The sequence below is a fragment of the Cyanistes caeruleus genome, chromosome 17 (assembly GCF_971803275.1).
Source record: "Cyanistes caeruleus chromosome 17, bCyaCae1.hap1.1, whole genome shotgun sequence".
Taxonomy (NCBI): domain Eukaryota; kingdom Metazoa; phylum Chordata; class Aves; order Passeriformes; family Paridae; genus Cyanistes; species Cyanistes caeruleus.
In genome coordinates, this window is record NC_141717.1 from 4,347,252 (window position 1) to 4,365,199 (window position 17,948).

The window sequence follows — 17,948 nt, forward strand, 5'->3', positions numbered from 1 at the left end:
TAAATTGTGCAGTTTAGATATTGTCCAGTATTCATGCTTGGGTAACTTGATTGAACTGGAAGAAAAACTTTATCAAAAGCACACCTTTGTGTATTTTAGCCTACAATATAATATAGAAAGAACAGACAGAAAATGTAGCATGTAGGTGAGGGTGATCACACTCTGATGTAAATTTATCTCTCAGATTCTTTTGGCCATGCTGAGTTGGCATTTCTGAATATGAAATTCTCCATTTTGTGAAGATTTTTTTTTAAATCAGATTCAGTGAGATAATATTTTAAATGGAATTTTGAAATAAGTATGACAATCTCTTTTTCCTGGGTCAACACATCAACTACTTCATTAATTAAACTGGAACATTCACATTTTATCAAGTGTCAAATAGTTGAAGGTTACACAGAAGAGGTGAAGGATTTTCCTCAGGGTTGAGAGAAATGTGTTGGTTTGAATTTTAACATTTGAGAGAGACCTCTGATGTATTTTAAATACTGCTCTAGTTAATTCACTTTTTCACTGGTGAGCTGTTGACATCCAATCAGCTGTTGATGAACAAATTCAAACCAAACAAAAGGGTGTGTTTTTCAATATTATATGTAATTAAACTGTGGGATATTTCAGAGGCCAAAAAGATGAGGAGTTTCTGAGACAGGATAGATGAGTGGGTCAGATGAAATCTCCTGGTTCTCAATGGCAGAGGAGCCCTTGCCCTGCTCTGGGAGATGAGTCCTTATCCCCTTTGGGATGGTTGGGAGCCTGCAGCCTCAGTCCTAAGGCTCAGCTCAAGGCTGGTGCATTTAAGTAGGAAAGCTTTGTGTTCAGACAGGAGGGAAAATGAGAGTTATAGAGCTACTCTCGAGGTTTTAGTCCTGGATAGCTCCTAAAAGTCAATAGTATGATGCTTGATGCTTCATTCCTACTGTATTTTCTGCTGGGAATAGATGATTTAACCTGTCTGGTGAGTGAGAAATTGCAGATTATGAGACTAATAAAGATTAAAAAAAAATTTAAAAATTGCATTTTGTTTGCTTCTTTTTTCCTTTCATTTCTCTACTAGTTTAAGAAAAGGAGAGGGAAACAAATTTTCTTAATTTTTTGATTGATTGAAATCTGTTTTTTAACTTCTTGTTATGCTGTTTTAGATTACCTGGCACCTCTCTCTCCCAAATGCCATAGCTCATTTTTGCATTCATCTTTCACACACACCTATGGGGGAAAAACATTTGCCAGTCTGAATATACAGTGAAATCATTTATAAAGAAAATGTAGAAACTGTTATATTTCAGTTATAATGAAATGTCCTCTCATACTGCACAGTATTACACAGAGATATTTATTATCTGCACTCCAATTTAAAATGCTGCATTGCTTTATTAGGTATTTGCAAGTATTTACTACAACTAAGGAATCAATAGTCCTTATTTAAAAAGGAATCTAATTCCTCAGTGCACATGGATCTGTACACAAAGCCACAAAATTTATGGTCACAATTGAAGAAAGGGGTTTAGGGGCATGAAGGGGCTGTGTGTTTTTATGGTTTATTTGATGGGGGGAGGTTGGTTTGGTTTAGTTTGGTTTTTTTCTACATCTCTTGAGCAGCACTGAGACAGAGCCATCCTTTGGCAAGAAGATGCCAGGGCTGTTTGTATTCAGTGAGCCTCTGCTCATCACTGTAGTGCTGCTATTTAGGGCAAATCTAAATATATAGTATACAAATATATATAAATGTATATGTGTGTCTGGGGGGAACAGCCAGGGAAGGCGTGGGAGGAACAATGCACCCTGTACCTGCTGACTCCAGTGCTGAGACACTTCTCTGGAAAGCGAGCTGTGAGCAGCAGCCCTGGGGCAGAGCACGTGCTGGGGATGCTGAGAGAGGAGCAGAGGGAGCAGTAAGAGTCTGTGCCACTGAGCCTGGCTGTTTTCCTCCCTGCTGGGCTGCTGAGCCACCCTCTGTGCCAGGGGAGTGGGTGTTGGACACTGGCTCTGTCAGCAGGGTCTTTTTAGCTGTGTGCTTCTGGAAATGTTCGGGAGCCCAAAGGGTTCTGCTGTCTTCATGACAGCACAGCTTGGCAGATGTTTCAGAGCACACTGGGCTTGTTTACCCTACACTAGGCATGGAAGAAGAAATGGCATGTCAGACATTCTCTCCTTGCCAACAAGTACAAAAAACTCTGACTATTGTTCCACAAGGAAACTTCTCAAAGCTAAATTGTGCCAACTCGCTGCCTGAGGCTCCAGTCCAAATCATCATTTCTCTTGGGTGTTAAAGCAATATCTGTCATCATCAGAGCTCCTTTTGAGTTTGTTCATGGTAAGAACAGTCCTTTGGATCTTCATCCTCATGCCTTTGTTTCTGCATTCTTCCTACTGGAATGACAGCGCTGGGCCAGGAAGCTGAAATCATTTTCAGTTTATGAAGCACCAATAATTTGTGACCTGACTACTCATGACTTCTGAGAATAGGCAGGAACTGAAGCATTTTAAGTTTCTGATGGCTGTGGGTTAACCCCAGTAGGCAGCAAAACCCCACTCACTCCCCCTCAGCGAGGCACAAGTGAGAAAGTTCGTGGGTTGTTTATTGAGGGAAGTCTTGAGTTCAATATGAAATTCTGTTTCAATTTTACTCAAGAAAGCAGAGTAAATCCATAGCCAGCTTACTGGGAATGTAACTGACAGCCATATTTTGTGAAAACATATTAAAAGCATAAAACTGAACTTTTTGTGATTATCAAAAGTGTAGTGTAATATCAAAGGGAAAATAGATTCTTACAGAGCCCTAATTTTCCAAGGCACTTCTGCAGTCATCACACATCTTCTGCCATTAAACAATTCCTGTTCTGTCACTCTATAAGGTTGAAAAATCACTATTTAATTTTAAATTTATGCTTTTTATCACTACATAATCCAAAATGACTGAACTCCATTTAAAAGTTCAACAAAAATCCTCTTCAGTCTTGAAGGAACTTTGTGATAATTGGACTTAAGAGGAATAGTTTTATTATTGACTTATACCTTGTGCCCACACAGTCCCCTCTCACTACTCCTCCTCCTCCTCCTCCTCCTCCTCCTCCTCCTCCTCCCAGCATCCTCACCTCTCTTTGGGGTCTTTTATCAGCTGGAGTAGGGCATGGCTTTGCAAGTGATGTTCTGGCTTTTCCTCAGGCACTAATTTATGAAAAATACAGGAATATCTTTGAGATTTTATTTATTTCCCTGTCAAATATGGCTGAACTTAGTAAAAACATCGTAAAGGTTTTTTATAAAGATTTCTGAGGTATGAAGCAATTTTAATGCTTGTTTCCTTTAGGAAACCTGACTGAAAAAAGACAGATTCCTTCAGGACTGGAGTTGTGCCCTTGTGCTGTTGTTAATTTGAAAACATAAACTTTCAAATTGGGTTTTTTTCTCTCACAGTTGCCTCTGTACTCCGGGTATATATTGTCATTTGTCTCCTTACCCAGCTTACACATTGTGTGGCTGTGCTGAAATCACATCAGCAGCTTTCTCAACAACTCCTTGGATTTATCAGGAATATCTACTGACCACCAAGATTTCAGTGATTTCAAACATACAACTGCTCATGTAGCTCTACCTGACACCTAAGGCAATTTTATTAGATAAATAAAATCTAGTTTAAAAATCCAGTTTTAACAGTTTAAAACTGTTAAAATTTACAGTTCTGGAGGTTCCTGTGTATTTTCAGCCTTGAAAGTAGAGGGACATATAGAAAAGGAATTTCAGAAGGACCTGTAGGTCAAAATGATGTTGCATTTAGGAATCTTAAGTGTTTTTGTAATGTCCAAACTGACAGCTTTACCAAATGCCAATTTCTGTTGCCAGATTTGAAAATGAAATCTTTACTAGGCCAAATTTAAGTCTTAACCTGATGTAGGCTTCAAAAGCAAATATTTACGGCTGGATGTTGCTACATGACTGATTCACATCTTAAAATTCCTTCTGTATCTCCTGAAAATGCTGCTATTTTATGTGTGTTTTTGGGATGGCTAAGGGGAAAGGTGGAGGTTTTACACTCAGGTACCTTTGCACCACTGGGCTGATGAAACATCTGTTTGGAGAGAGGAGGGGAGAGGGTGGCAGGAGGATTGTGTGCTGTGCAGAGACGTGTCTGTGCATCTCAGAGTGTTTGGAGAGCATTAAGAAAAGGACAAGTAACTCCTGAAGGTGAGAGAAAGAAAAGAAAGAGGAGTGTGAAGGTTTTATATACTCCAGTCCATAAAGCTCCAGCAGCAGCAGTACCTGTTCCCTCAAACAAGTCTTAATATGGGAGAAAGCCAAAGCTTTCCTTGGGGCAAAAACATATTTGCAATTAACTCTTGATAGCCCTGGGAAGTGTAAATGAGCATGAGCAAAGGGCTGGAAGCAGAAGAAAGCAGAGCTGGTGTTTGCTGGCACAGCCTGCTGGTGGGTGCCTGTGTGGGAGGGCACACACACACACACACGAGGCCTTTCAAATCTCTATTAAAAATACAGCAGTATTTTTATAAGCCGTAATTTTTTCATTATAAAATTTGTCAGTTCAGTTTCCAAGAGTCTTGAAAACCTTTCTCTTCGAGTCTGTTTTTATCTAGACACAAGAAAAGAAAGCTCTCTAAAATCTGGAGAAGTTTGATTTTAAATCTGTGCTCAGATGGATTGTTTCCTTTTTGACTCTCCTCAAACTGCCCCTGAGGCATCACAAACAGGTGCAGATAGCCCAGTTTCCTCCTGGTTTCTGCTTGTAGACACAAACCTCTTGGTCCACAAATGCTAGTAAATAGACATGAGGCTATTCCTTTCAAAATAAAGCTCCTCTCCTACATCTTTGACATTGCAACTGTTGAAGCCATTCAAATCCTTGAATTGGTTTGTTAATTTGATGAGGCTTCTGCCTGAGTTGCTGGGGACAAACTTAGTGAAGACTTGAATGTCACATTCTAAGGTTTCATTTTTCATTTATTTTCTTCTTCAGTAAGTATTACTGTGTGGTTAATTTGTTCTCAGGGATGGATGAAATAGAACTAATATGAAATTCAAATGAATTCTTCTGCTGGCAGCCTGTTTGTTAGCAGCAATAATGAAACATAATGGCCAACGGATAGGGAAATACATTAAGTATTTTCCTCAGTAATTCAGGGCTTTAAGATACTTAAAAGTCAATAAAAATATCCAAAAATTCAATAACCTAGAATTTGACTGTGTACTTTGGGATTTTATATATATTTGAGTATATATATATTCTTACTTCGTTCAAGATCATGTTACCTTTCTAAATGCTTTAGTCATTAAAAGGAGTCTGTTTCATCTGTGCAAATTTTAGACCTAAAAACAACTCCAAACGATGCAAACCACTTTTTATCGCAAAATTGCTGTCTGTTTCAAGCGGGAAGCCAGTGTTGTGCAGAAAAAAACAATTATTTGTTGGCGCTTGTTGTGGTGCCAAGGACAAGTGTAAAACACCTGAGCAGCAATAGGTTTATCTTTCACGGGAGGCTGAACAGGGTTTTACAAGGTTATTTGCTTCCACCTACTGCTCATCCTTGATACTGCAGAAGAGCCCAGCCGGGGATGGCTGGGAGAGGTGGAATTCCAGAGAAATTCCAGAGAAACTCCAGAGAAATTCCAGCAGCTCATCCCTGCTCCAGCTGGGCTGTGGCTGCACAGGAATTGGCTTTGCCTTTCACGGTGCCTTAGTGGGGAGAGGAAATATTCCGGAAATTTAGAACACTTTTGTGAAGTTTCTGGTTTCTTGTGGATGTTTTGGGTGGTTTCTGGCAGTGTGTGTCGGGATGGAGGAGGGAAGGAAGAAGGAAGAGGAAGGAAGGGGGAAGGAAGGAGGGCTGGGATGGCAGGAGAGAGCAAAGTGCAGCGTGGTGAAGCACAGGGTGTGCAGGGTGTTAGCAGCACCAATGCATCCTTCAGGCTAGTGATTTCACTATTGCTGCTTGCAATTCAGGGACTGAAATTAAATGCAGAATTACAGAAACTATGTAAAATGAAATATATGCAGGCTTCTACTGCATCCTAAAGCCAAAATCTCATGCAGGGCAATGCTACTACCAAGAATTACTTTGGCCTTGTAGGGTTTTTACTTCACTCTGCTCAGGAACATTTTGATAGTGCTACTGTTGATGAAGGTGGTAGATTTGTTCCCCAAGGGCCCAGTGTGTTAAAGCTGAGAAATCCCAGCCCTTAAACTTGTGCTTGTCCTGCATTGCTCCCAATGTCATGCAGAAAACCCTGCTTTGTTTCCCTGTTGCTGCCACCAAACACAACAGAACAAAAAGGCAATTTATATAAAACACAGAGCTCTTAATATGTTTGTACTAATATTATTTAATTGGCTCTTATGCAGTGACCCCTAGAGAATAAAGGAATTGTGTTGGTTTTAAACTGAAATGGATGAGAGGGTTTTGTATTTAATTCTATCTTTCCCATGAAACATCAGCTGTGAAGTATTCTATCATTGTATAGTTTGCCTAAAATAATTCTTCAGAAGGAACATATTTTCTGGGTTTTACCTTTTTTTTTGTGATGTTACAACATTAAAGTAGGTTGCCTGATACATTGTTCAGATCTCTAAGATTTTACAATTGCTTTACAGCAATGGTGCCTCTCGATCTCAAATAATTCATAGAGCTGGGAAATTTGCAATACACTTAGGAAGTGACAGCACTTTGTCATTTTGCACTTAGAGAAAGTAGCACAGATGTCTCTCAGAGAAGCACATTCTCATTTCTTCCCTTCTTGCTCTGAGATTGACAGATGATTCATTTTGATGATTTTTAAAGCTTAGGGTCTGTGTACATTTCTTCTTTAAAAAATAGTATATCTAGGATGTAGACATATACTCAAATATTTATACTTAAACATAGATTTGATTAAGCCAGTGGCTTAAATCAATTTAAGAATTGGTTTAAAGAATTACAACACTAATTGCTTCAGAAAATTAATTGGTTTTTATCTTGCCCTTGTGCAGAAGTCTGAATCTAGGTGTGTATATAAATAGAATACAGCTATTTCTCCAGCTACATCTGACTGTAGAGGATTTGAAAGATAACACATTCTTGCAGAGGTTGATCCCATGCAGATGTGGTTTTCATTGCTAAGGATGCAGTGGTTAATTAGTAAAGATGCACTTTCCATATCTGTAGATAAATAACCAAGCACTAAGGGATGCAATGCTTGTGTGATGCTCAGGGATGAAAGCCAAAGCAGGAATGCTGTTATTTGCAGCTCAGGCCCAAGCTTTTCCCAGGGCTGGCCTCAGCCACAGGCAAGCTCTCAGCTCCAGGAGAGTTTTGGCTGGGCTGGGGGCTGCACCTGAGCTCCAGCCAACCCAAGAGCTGTGCTGGGAGGAGGATGGGCTTTGTTTCATGTTGTAATGAATCAAGAAACACGGTGTCATCCTGAGATAGAGCCCTTTCCCCCCACTCCTCCCTTGGGACTGAATTTTCCCATTGGCTGTAACATGCAGCCCTACCCCTTTTCCCCTCACTTCAAAAAGCAGCTCGAGATCAGACTTTTCCTATTTCTGCACTGGATCCCCCTGAATAAAGCTGGGACACCATCCCAGGAAGAAAAGAGCCTCGTTTTATCTCTGGTCCTTGCTATATTTATAACTCCCCGCTCCTGTGGGCCGCGGCCGGGCGGAGCACGGCCTCAGGGGAGTTGGGAACCTTAAAATAGCAGTTTCATCCAGATAAAACTGCATTTTTAATTGAGTAATGAATGCCTATGAACTCAGGCTTCTTAGAAATTGCTTTTAATGGGAAAGGACAGCGGTGAAATAGCAAACTAAACTGTTCCCTGGGCAGCAGAAGGGATCAGAGTGCTCCTGGGTCTTCAGGTATATTCATCATGCTGAGAGCCTGTAATAGCCATGGCCACAGTCTGAGAGGAGCTACTTTATTCTGCTTTCAGCTAATTTGGGTCAGTGTGTGAGACAGAGCCACTCTTGTCCTTGGTAATATGGAAAGAGATGATTCATTTTTGATTAACCAATAAATATGTTAAAGAACATTACATTCTTTCCAAAAGGTGACTTTAGGGCGCAGCTAGGACGTGAAGATCACTGGTGCTAATGAAGTTTGAATTCATTCCCCTGAGGAGAAGGCTTTTGAAAAGCTGAGCTTTTTTCCCCTCCCTCCCAAAAAAGAAGCCAGTATAAATATCCAAACAGGCTCAGGGAGTGAGCCTGTGGGCAGGGAGGGTATTTCCATCTCCTCACGTGGGAGATGTGGGGAGAAACTGTCTGGCTGCCAGTAAGGCACACGTGAAAGAAAATTTTTGAGTGTTATATTCCACAAAGTACAATCTGGCTCCCCATAAAAGTGATGGAATATAAAGAGTATTAAAGGTGCTGATTCATGTATTAGACTGGCTAGAATAACAAGTATTTTTTTTCTCCTTAAAAAGTGACACAACTTGATATGCCTCATGAAACCATCTTTAATTTGCTGTGAATTAAAATATTTTTTTCCCAGGAAACCTTGCCTTATCCTACTTGGTTGAATGATTCAATTTTTTGAAATCTGTTCTAGGAGTAGGTAGGAAGTCTTTGGCTTAGAAGTAAAACCAGTCCTTCATTTGAAATGAATACACATGCTGTTGAAGAAACATAAATTCTTCATTTTACATTTGTTTTCATTTTTAATAAGAGCTGCTATTTACTATCAGCATTTGAATTTATGTGCTAGTAACTAATCAATACTCTGAAATCTGGTTAGAGTACTTCCAGCTTTGGTGAGAGGTTGGGGAAGTACTTTTTACAAATAAAAATTTCCCTCTGCCATATGATATTCTTTTCCCAATAGAAATCTCTAAAGCTGCAATAGTGAAGCAAAATTTGCTACCAAGAATATCCTCACTAAAAATGTAAAGCTGAAAAGAAAATTATTAGGTCACTTGTCTCCAGTTTAGTAACTTGAATGGTATTTGGCTTACTCAGTTTCCAGCAGTAACTTGCTGTAAAAAGGGTGAATATGAAGCAATAAATGCCTTTCAGAAGTATAATTTTTGTGTTGCACATCCTCAGCACAAAAATCCATAGGCTCAATGAGTCAAAACACTTCAGGAATAAAGTGCCGTGTGTTGGGTGTCATTAGGTTTGAGATCATTTGTTTCACTCCTGAAGGAAACATGTCCAGAGTTCCCACACGTATAAAGGCTGTGCACACACACTTATTTACACATTTATAAATAGAGGTTTGCTGTTTTTGCACGTTGCAATGAGATTCAGACACAAATACCTATCAGGTCCTTGTTAGCCCCTGATAACAGACAGAAGGTTCAGCAGTTGTTCCTCTTTAGCTTACCTTTATATTTCTTTCAGCTTCCATCACTTGTTTTTGTTTTATAAAAAGTGAGCAAAAAATATATTTTCCTCAAGATGGAAGTAAAAATATTTACTAAAAAATCATATTTTTTTCCTGGGAGCTGGCTATACCACAATGAAATATGTGTTGGGGATTTTTTGTGTTCTTTCAATCCTGTCTGTAAATTTATGCCTGCAGTAAAGTTTAATAAACTTCACCTAAAGGCACAATGCTAGACATTGTATAATTAAATAACTCTGTGTACAAAATAGCAGTTCTTCAGCCTGAGTTACTCCCCCAGTGCTGGTCAATGTGCTTTGTGACATGGGCTTCTCTCTTTGTGCTTTCAGGACACTAAAGCAGAGTGCAGTTCTGGTGTAGAAACTGAGGACAGAAAAGTAAGTGGCTTGTTTTAATGTGATTTTTCATGCAACTCTAGCAGCTGGGGTTTTCTCTGGTTGTTGTTTGGGTATTTTTTTTAAAAAATTAAATGATGTGAAATTGTATTATGGTTCTTCACATGTGTATGTGTTCATGTTGTATTTTAACTTCAGCGGGGACAAAACAGTCTTAGTCTATTGAATATACTGGTTAAAAATTCAAATAACTGCTTTTTCAGAAGGGAATTATAGTCTATACTACAAAAAGTTTACAAGGCAGTTTCACTTCCTATTCTTAATTTACTTTATTAACCTAGTTATTGTGTGTCTATCATGAGAAAGTTGGCATACCATGTTAAATATTTGTAAGACAGCAAGATGACTACTTTTTCCTGTTTTATAAGTATAAACCTTTGAATTTTTTTTCCTTTAAAGGGTTGATTTTTAAACAAATGTTTCCACTTTAATTTTCTGTGGATAAATATAAACCAGACACAAAATATGTTTTCAGTTGTGTTCTTCACTTTACTCATGGTAGAAATTAACCAAGAAACAATGGCTTCACAAAGAAGCCTTCAGCTTAAAGAAAAATTAAATTGTCAGAAATAAATATCAATCCAGTTTTAGAGAGAGTAACGTGTTTTGTTTGAAAATCTGGATGACTAGATCTGTGCAGAGTATTTCTGTGTGGAGTGATACCTGAGTTTGTGGAGGTGTTGAGCACATGATATGTGATTTAAAGTCTCTCACTTCAGCTGGTTCTCTGTCAGTCCCACTGAGTCTGCAGGTTCTGAGCATCAGCTTTCATCAAACTCCAGGTCCTTCCATTTAGCTTCATGTTGCTTTACAATGTGCTAAATCCAGGCTGGGACCTTACTTATGAACCCCAAATTTTGACTTGTTTGTCATGTTGTAGCAACTACAAAAACTGCCCAAAGCAGAAGTTCTTACAGTAATTTAAATTATGGGAAAAGGTGTCAGGAGCCTGACAAAGCTTTGGACAACAATTTATTGAAGTGTTGTATTTCTTCTTCCTTCTATTGCAACTTTTATCTCACAGAGCACCTGTGGGGTTTTTCATGGTTTGTGATGGCACGGTTTGCACCTCAGGAGGAATTACAGAAGATGTGTGTCTGATACCTTCTCTTGTGGCTGCTTGTGACTCAGAGTGACTGCTCTGACCTGGGGTGCTTTCCTAAAGTGTTTTTCCCACCTTCAGTGACCCAGGATATGCAGCTTTCACATGCAGAGACTGCAATTTTAGCAGAAAGTATCGTCTAGAAAACCCATCCATTTTTCTTCTTCCTTTTGTTATTTTGTGGAAGCACTTTGAAAGAGCTGTTGCTGTGTGGTCTGTTTCATCTTTTCTCTGTGTTTGGCTCCAAAACTGAAGCTTCCACCAAGTTTAAGTGGCAGTTGTTCTTTCCAGTCCAGGGAGAGAGTTACCAGTGATCATCAGGCACAGATCCATCTGTCTTGCTTAATACTAATGCATTGTTTCATGTTTGTTGAAAGCATCAGTTAAGAATGGAATGTAATTCATAAACCTGAAACATTGTAAATAAATATTTTTATTTCATCGAACTTGAAATCAAGACAAACTACTGCAATTAGGGCATGCATCATTAGTATCTAATAATTTGCACTGCCATAATGAAATCTACTACTAATGAACTATATCATTAGTAATTAATGGGAAATTTTCCCAGTTAACCACAAAATATAAACCTGCAAGGTGCCTTTTCTTGTGTTCCTTTTTCTCTGAAGTTTCATCATCTATAACTTATGAAATTTATGAAACGATGACTAAAGCATTGCCTGGAGCCAAACTCAAATTTAATAACTGTACTTATTATTTTGAAATCTATTATTTTGTAAATTCCAAAATAGCAGTTAATTATCGTAACCACTTCATCACTGTGATCTGTCTCTCCTTTCATTGTCTTCAACTGACCTTTCCATGTAAGATTTTTATTTGTTTTCTGCAAGGCTAAAAGCTCCCAGGTTTGAGAATACCAGCTGATGAGCAATGCACAGTCTGCTCCCTCTGGCCTGGATAATTATGAATTACTAAATTGCCTTTAATATTTCCAGCAGAAGACCCAGAAGTGCATGTACAACTCGTTTCCTCCATAGTGAATATTTTTTTCTGCATTTGACACACCCAAACTTTCTTGTTTTGATCTCCCCCCACCAATGTGAACATCACAATATTGGGTGCTTAATGACTCGTGAGCACAGGAATGGTTCAGCTTTGCTTCTCAAAGAAACAAATGTAGAAAAGTGACCCTTGAATTGTCACAGGAAGAAACCTGTTCAAAACACACCATGTGTGATTTTTGTAAGAAATACACAGATCTCTGCAGCTAGCCATGTGATGTTTGGGAATTTGAGCCGTGATTCCACAGCCTGTGTGATGTTTTGCTCTTGCAAGGCCAATGGCAGATGGTCAGGTTGCTTTTCCTTTTACCAATGTTTTCTGATATAACTCTGTGTGTTGGGCACAAACAAAATGTTTCTGGTGGAAGGCAATTAATAAGGATATTGGCCATTTTGCCAAGAGGGAGAACACGTGGATTCCTTTGAAGTCTTTCCATTTGATACAACCAAACCACAGCCTGTCTCTAAGACTTCTAATGCGTGCAGCCTTTTTGTTGTTGTGGCCCTTACACAGCTCCATCATCTCCCATTACCTGAAAAACCTGCCTTGTTTTTTATAAAATTATATTTTATAAATCTTCCTTGTTTTTTGTTTAATCTCAGTTCATGTATTTATGTGGTCTGAGCAGTTATCTCTTTTTTTTTTTTCCTATGTTTATATGGGACTTGCTTCAAACAGTCATCTTCAAAAATATGAAAAGAAAAAAAACCCTGTAAATAAGATTTCTCCCAGTCCTGCTCTGTCTTTGAGATTTGAATAGAGCCCAAAGGACATACTTTGTTTTACTCTGCAATTGTCATATCATCAAATTAATTCATGGTGATGCTATGAAACTGAAACTGATGCAAAGTTACGTCCCCTGCCATCCTTTGTGTGACATTTCCACCTGGAATGGAGAATTGAGCTGCAGACTGGAAGTTAACTTACAGTGACCTTTCTGTGCTGGGTAACTTCAGCTCATCTTTACTACGCTGGGAATGTTTTGTTCTTCAGCTCTGGCTGTTTAATTTCTGTTTTATTTCAGCTGATTCTCCCCCTCATGGGATGTAATTGCAGTGTCATTCTCTGCCCGTTCCTGGCAGGCAGCAATGCCCCCCTTCAGCAGCAGCTCAGCCCCATCAGTGGGGGCTCGCGGTCACCCGGGGGTCCTGCTGCATTTTCCCCTCTGGAGAAGGAAGTGGCTCATGGAGGGGGAATTTTTGAGCTTCATCCTGACTTGAAAATGTCCCACTTTGGAGCTGGGAGTGTAGAGGCTCTGTGAGAGCTGCAGAGCTCGTGGCAGTGCATGGGGGCAATAACCTGATGGGTCAAGGAGGGAGCAGAGTTCTCTGGAGTGCCAAAATGTTTCCTAGCTCCTATTGCCTGCTGTGGGATACAGGGGAGGCAGCAATGCCTTGCCTTCTCTCTGCCTGCTGTGGAAAATATTTTATAATTTTTTATCTTTTTTCTTTAGTACCTTCTGTCAGTGGATCTCAAATGACTTTACAAACAAATTAAAAGCACCTATGAGGAAAGTACTTACAGTTATATGGCTTGAGTTACATATGGGGAAAGAGAAGTGTGAAGGGCAGATGTAGGCAAGGTTATAAAGCTTGTCTGAGACAAAATGAGAAGAAAAAGAAACAGCATTACAAAAATATTTTGCTTTGTCTATTCAATGGCTTCTTGCAGGTTGGTTTGGGGTTTTTTTAATTTATTCACAGTGATCCTGTGAAGATGTTTTTCCTGGAAGTTTAAGGAATTGTCTTTTTTAGGAGAAAATATTTATTTAATTTCTCTGATCTTCATGTTGCTGTAGAAGGGAATAAATAAGAGTATTAAATAGTGAGGAGCACCACGGAGGGACTAAGTGAACTCCTGGCATCACAGATGTGGATTTGTTATGATACTGTTTTCTTTCATGGTAGTCCCTTTCTCTGCTCTTTAGGGACTCTTTAGCAGTGAATAGGAATAGGTGTCATTTTTATTCCCTTGTGAAGGCATCGTGCAATCTGCATAGCTGTGTAGTTTATTGAGATGCTTTTTTACTCACATTAAAAGAAATTATTTTTTGTTCTGAGGGAAGATCATAGAGACCTATGGATTGATATGGAAGTGTCTAAATTGTATTTGGGTATAGATTTAGAGGAATCTAAGGAAGTTTTGAATAGTACTGGCCCTTCTGGTGTGTAACAGAGTGAATTCCTGTTCCTCCTGCCTCTGTCCCTGCTGTATGAGCAGCACCAGGTGCTGTTGAAGCATTGCAGGACAGGACCACACAAGTGGGGAGGGCTGACCACAGAATTCAGGAAGCAGGAGGAGTATCCCAGAGGGGGAATAACGAGCTGTTCCAGGAATAGCATCCTCCTGTCACAGCACAGCAGATGTTTCCCCTGACATCTCAGCTCATGTAAGTCAGATTTACGTGACGCTTCTTGAGCCTCAGTGCAGAGCTGGAAGCTTCCACAACTTCCACAAAAGGGTAGAGTTATCTGAGGGTGTGTGTGGTGTGTGTCATTTGTTTGTTTGTTGCCAGAAAAGTCACTTGAAATTCATGGCTGATTCCTTCACAATTATTTGAAATCAAGATCTGTTTCACTCCAGGGATCCTAAAACTCAAAGTTGAATCAAGCCCATAATCTATTGTTTAGGCAGTATTTATTGTTATTCATACTACTTTCAGCCATATTTTTTTCCTCCTTTGTCTTAGTTTTATGTTCTTTTCAAATAAAAGCAATACTTTTGGAGAAACAGGGAGCTGAAAGTTGCCCTGGAACTTAAGACACTGCATTAGTCAGCCTAATAAATATTGGCAATTGTAATGTGATGAATTGCTCAGAAATCCAGTCCATTTCCTGGCATGTGGCTTGACAGAGTGCAAAGTCTTGCTGCAAAGTTTCCTGGTATTTGAATGCTCATAATGTCAGCCCTATTACTGCTCTCTTGTTCTCGCTGTCACTGACATGCAATTATGGGATTTCACAACTGAAGTGGTGACAGTTGCTCCTCTGTGTGTGTGTGTCTGTCTTCCCCCTTAATCCAACTCTATCTAGCAATCTGTAATTTGATAAAGTGGAATTGAAGTGACAGGCGTGACAGAAGTGCCAAAACAATAATTTGACCTCCCACTGAAGTGTCAACGTGTTCTGCTGCATGACTTTTACATATGCTGAATACACAGAAGGGACATGGATAGTGTCTTTTCTGTGCTGCAATACCTGCTAAGGCAGAGTGCTAAAAAAAGCCTTTACTACAGTGTGTCTTTTTGCCAAAGTGTTCCATCTTGAGCCATCACATCTCCTGTCCCTGGATTAATATGTATAAACATGATTGCTGCTGCAAATAAATGATATTTTTATTGGGAGACTTTTTCAAAACTTCATTTGGAAGATATTTTGATAAATCTTGAAATTATAATTCTGTGATTGTCTACAGTATTAGTTCTCAGACTTCATTTTACTTTTTTTTTTTTTTTAAATCTCTTCTACCTTGAAATAAATTTCATTAGGTATATGACACATTCCTGCTAATAACTCCTAAAAAGCTCACTGAGCTAGAAAGAACATTCTTTTATATGCATGAATAAAATATTTTATTAGCACTGAAGTAAATGTATGCACAAGTTACTTTGGCATATATTCATATCTACTGTACCTGCATTGCATACAAGTAATTATGTTTCACTTGGGGACAAGGGAGAGGGCAGGAGACAGAAACTGTTTACTTTAATACTTGGCTAAATGTAAAGTTGAAATATTGAGATTCAGAGGTGAAAGGGAAAACTGAAGTCTGATTTGATTCTAATTACCTATCAAAATTAAATGAAAAATAATTCATGAGAGACTCAAGCCTTGCTGAAATTTTGTTTACATCTGGCCATTAAGTTTTCCAGAGATGTAAAAACAGAGGGGAATTGACTTTTGTTCTACAAAAAGAGGAAACCTCACAGACCCATAAATATTAAATATAAATATAAATAGTATGCTGTGAATGGGAACATGCCTTGGATCTTGTCTGTGTTTGTGAACCAATAAAACTTCACAGTAATGGGAGACTGCGACTTTTGCTACTGTGGTGGAACATTTCCTTTTAAAAGGTTTTGGGTGGCATCAGCTTTTCAGAACCCAGACTTCTCAGTGTGGGGTTTCCTATTGTTTACAGGTGCCAGAGAGTTTCATTGACACTTCAGAGAAAAGTTCCCAGTTGACATTTCCTCCTCTGTATTTTTTATGCCTTTTTAAAATAAGGATGTGGGAGATTTGATCAAGAAGGACTGGGGTGACATGTACCTATGACTTACCTTATTTGCAGGTATTTTGTGTGGTCACAGGGGTTTTTTGGACCTGGTCTAAAGAGCACTGAAACAGGAGGGAGGCCTTACACTGGTGGCAGCAAAATGATCTCTGTACCGACAGAAGAGTCTCAAACTATTCTTTCATTTGGAAATTAAATTCACTTGGAAATGGCACTTGAGATTTGTGAGAAGTCATCAATGCAGGCCACTGCTCTATGTCATAAAATGGAGAGAGATAATTAACATTATTTTTGTATCAAATACTGTACCTCTATGAAAAGTTTAAATTTTGAGATTGAAAATTTGAGTCCTTGTAGGGATTGAACTGCTGCTTATATTTTTGCATTTGCTCTTCTTATAACCAGAATAAAAAATATTCCTAAGGAAATATTTAGGAATTCTAGGTATTAGAAATTCTCATTTGTTTCTTCTACTCCATGTCTTCAGCAAAACTGTGGATGGGAGCAGAGGTTGTGCACTGACCCTCTGTGCATGTGGGCTCAGTTCTGTGCCTGCAGCAACATCTGAGTCTGTTGGACAGGCTTGGAATGCCACTCCAGGAATATCTGGCTCCAGAGGCTGGAGCTCTGTGATTCCTCCTCTCTGTTGCTACCCAGGCATTGCCCAGGAGCTGGCCCGTGCTGGGAATTCTTTTTGGGCATTGAGGCTCCCTGGAAACAGTGGTTCAAACAGAAGTATTGCTTATGCTTAACAGCATTGTCACAGTGAAGGAGGAGGGACAGAATGTCACCCAAAGGGTTTGACACAGTGATGAGCTGGCTGAGGCAGCAGCTGAGACCCCCAGCCACCTGACACTGGGATTGCAGAGACACAGGAAAGCTAAAAGCAAGACAATTCATGAGCTGAGATAGTTTATTAAGTGAAGAAACAGAAATCCCTAACCAAACTCCCACCCCAGGAGATGCAGAGGAAGTCTCCAGCTGCTGAAAGTGTTTCAGGATTCCTCAGGTCAGCCAGGGAGAGATGTTTTGATGAGCCAGCAGCCTTTTGTTCATACACAGGACGAGTTCATCTGTAGGATTTATTTCTTGCTAGTCAAAAGGAGTCTCCTTGAGCTGCCTCCCTTCACTGTGCATATCCCAGCACTCCCTTGCTGGAATGTTCCCTCACTGCCATTACACACTGTGAATGGGTAGGGAAAGCCCTATGGCATCTGTATGTGAACACAGATATCTTCTCTCATCTCAGCATAAATTGATCAGATGGCTTTCCAGGAGCACATGCATGGCAAGATTATCAGTGGCAGATTGTTTTCAGCATATTTGAAGGGGACAGACTGAATCAGACGATTGTTTTGTTTGCCAAATTAATATCTGGGATGTAGTCCAACCTGATTAACAGCATGGCTGTGATTGGATCAGGAAAGGGTAAGCAGGCATTTGGAAGGTTTTTTAATACCTGCTGGCTCTGTTACTTTCCCAGTAGCTTGAACACGTGCAAGAATATGCTTCTGTCCAGTAATCCAACTCATTTCTCATTGATTCCAGTTTGTCTTTTTATGTTGTGTTGGATCTCTTGCCAGGTAAATCTTTTCTCTGTAGCAATAGATGGCTTTTTATGGCTGCCTGGTGGTGGTTGGGCAGTTTGATCAAAACTTCCTAATTCCATTATTTCAGAACTGATTTCTTCAGCAGTAATGCAGAGTGTCTTTTCTCTAATGCAGCCTGTTATTATAAAAACACATTTAAATTTATATATATCCATATTTAGAAACCTGAATATGCATACATGTTTCTGTAGCCTTCGAAACATTGTTGAGGATCCTTATGTAAGGAGTAAAATAAGGGTTAATGTTTTTT

The 17,948-nt window shown here is 39.4% G+C and overlaps 1 protein-coding gene across 29 annotated transcripts in view; it reads left to right on the forward strand.

The window, feature by feature from the left end:
- The window catches only part of RBFOX1 (RNA binding fox-1 homolog 1), a 1,112,502-nt gene that overhangs the window by 596,898 nt on the left and 497,656 nt on the right, over window positions 1-17,948 (forward strand). For all 29 annotated transcript variants that reach the window (XM_086854476.1, XM_086854474.1, XM_086854473.1 and 26 more), the window contains one exon: window positions 9,665-9,712. In XM_086854476.1, the coding sequence (XP_086710602.1) occupies window positions 9,665-9,712 (48 nt within the window). The remainder of the gene's footprint in view (window positions 1-9,664; window positions 9,713-17,948) is intronic.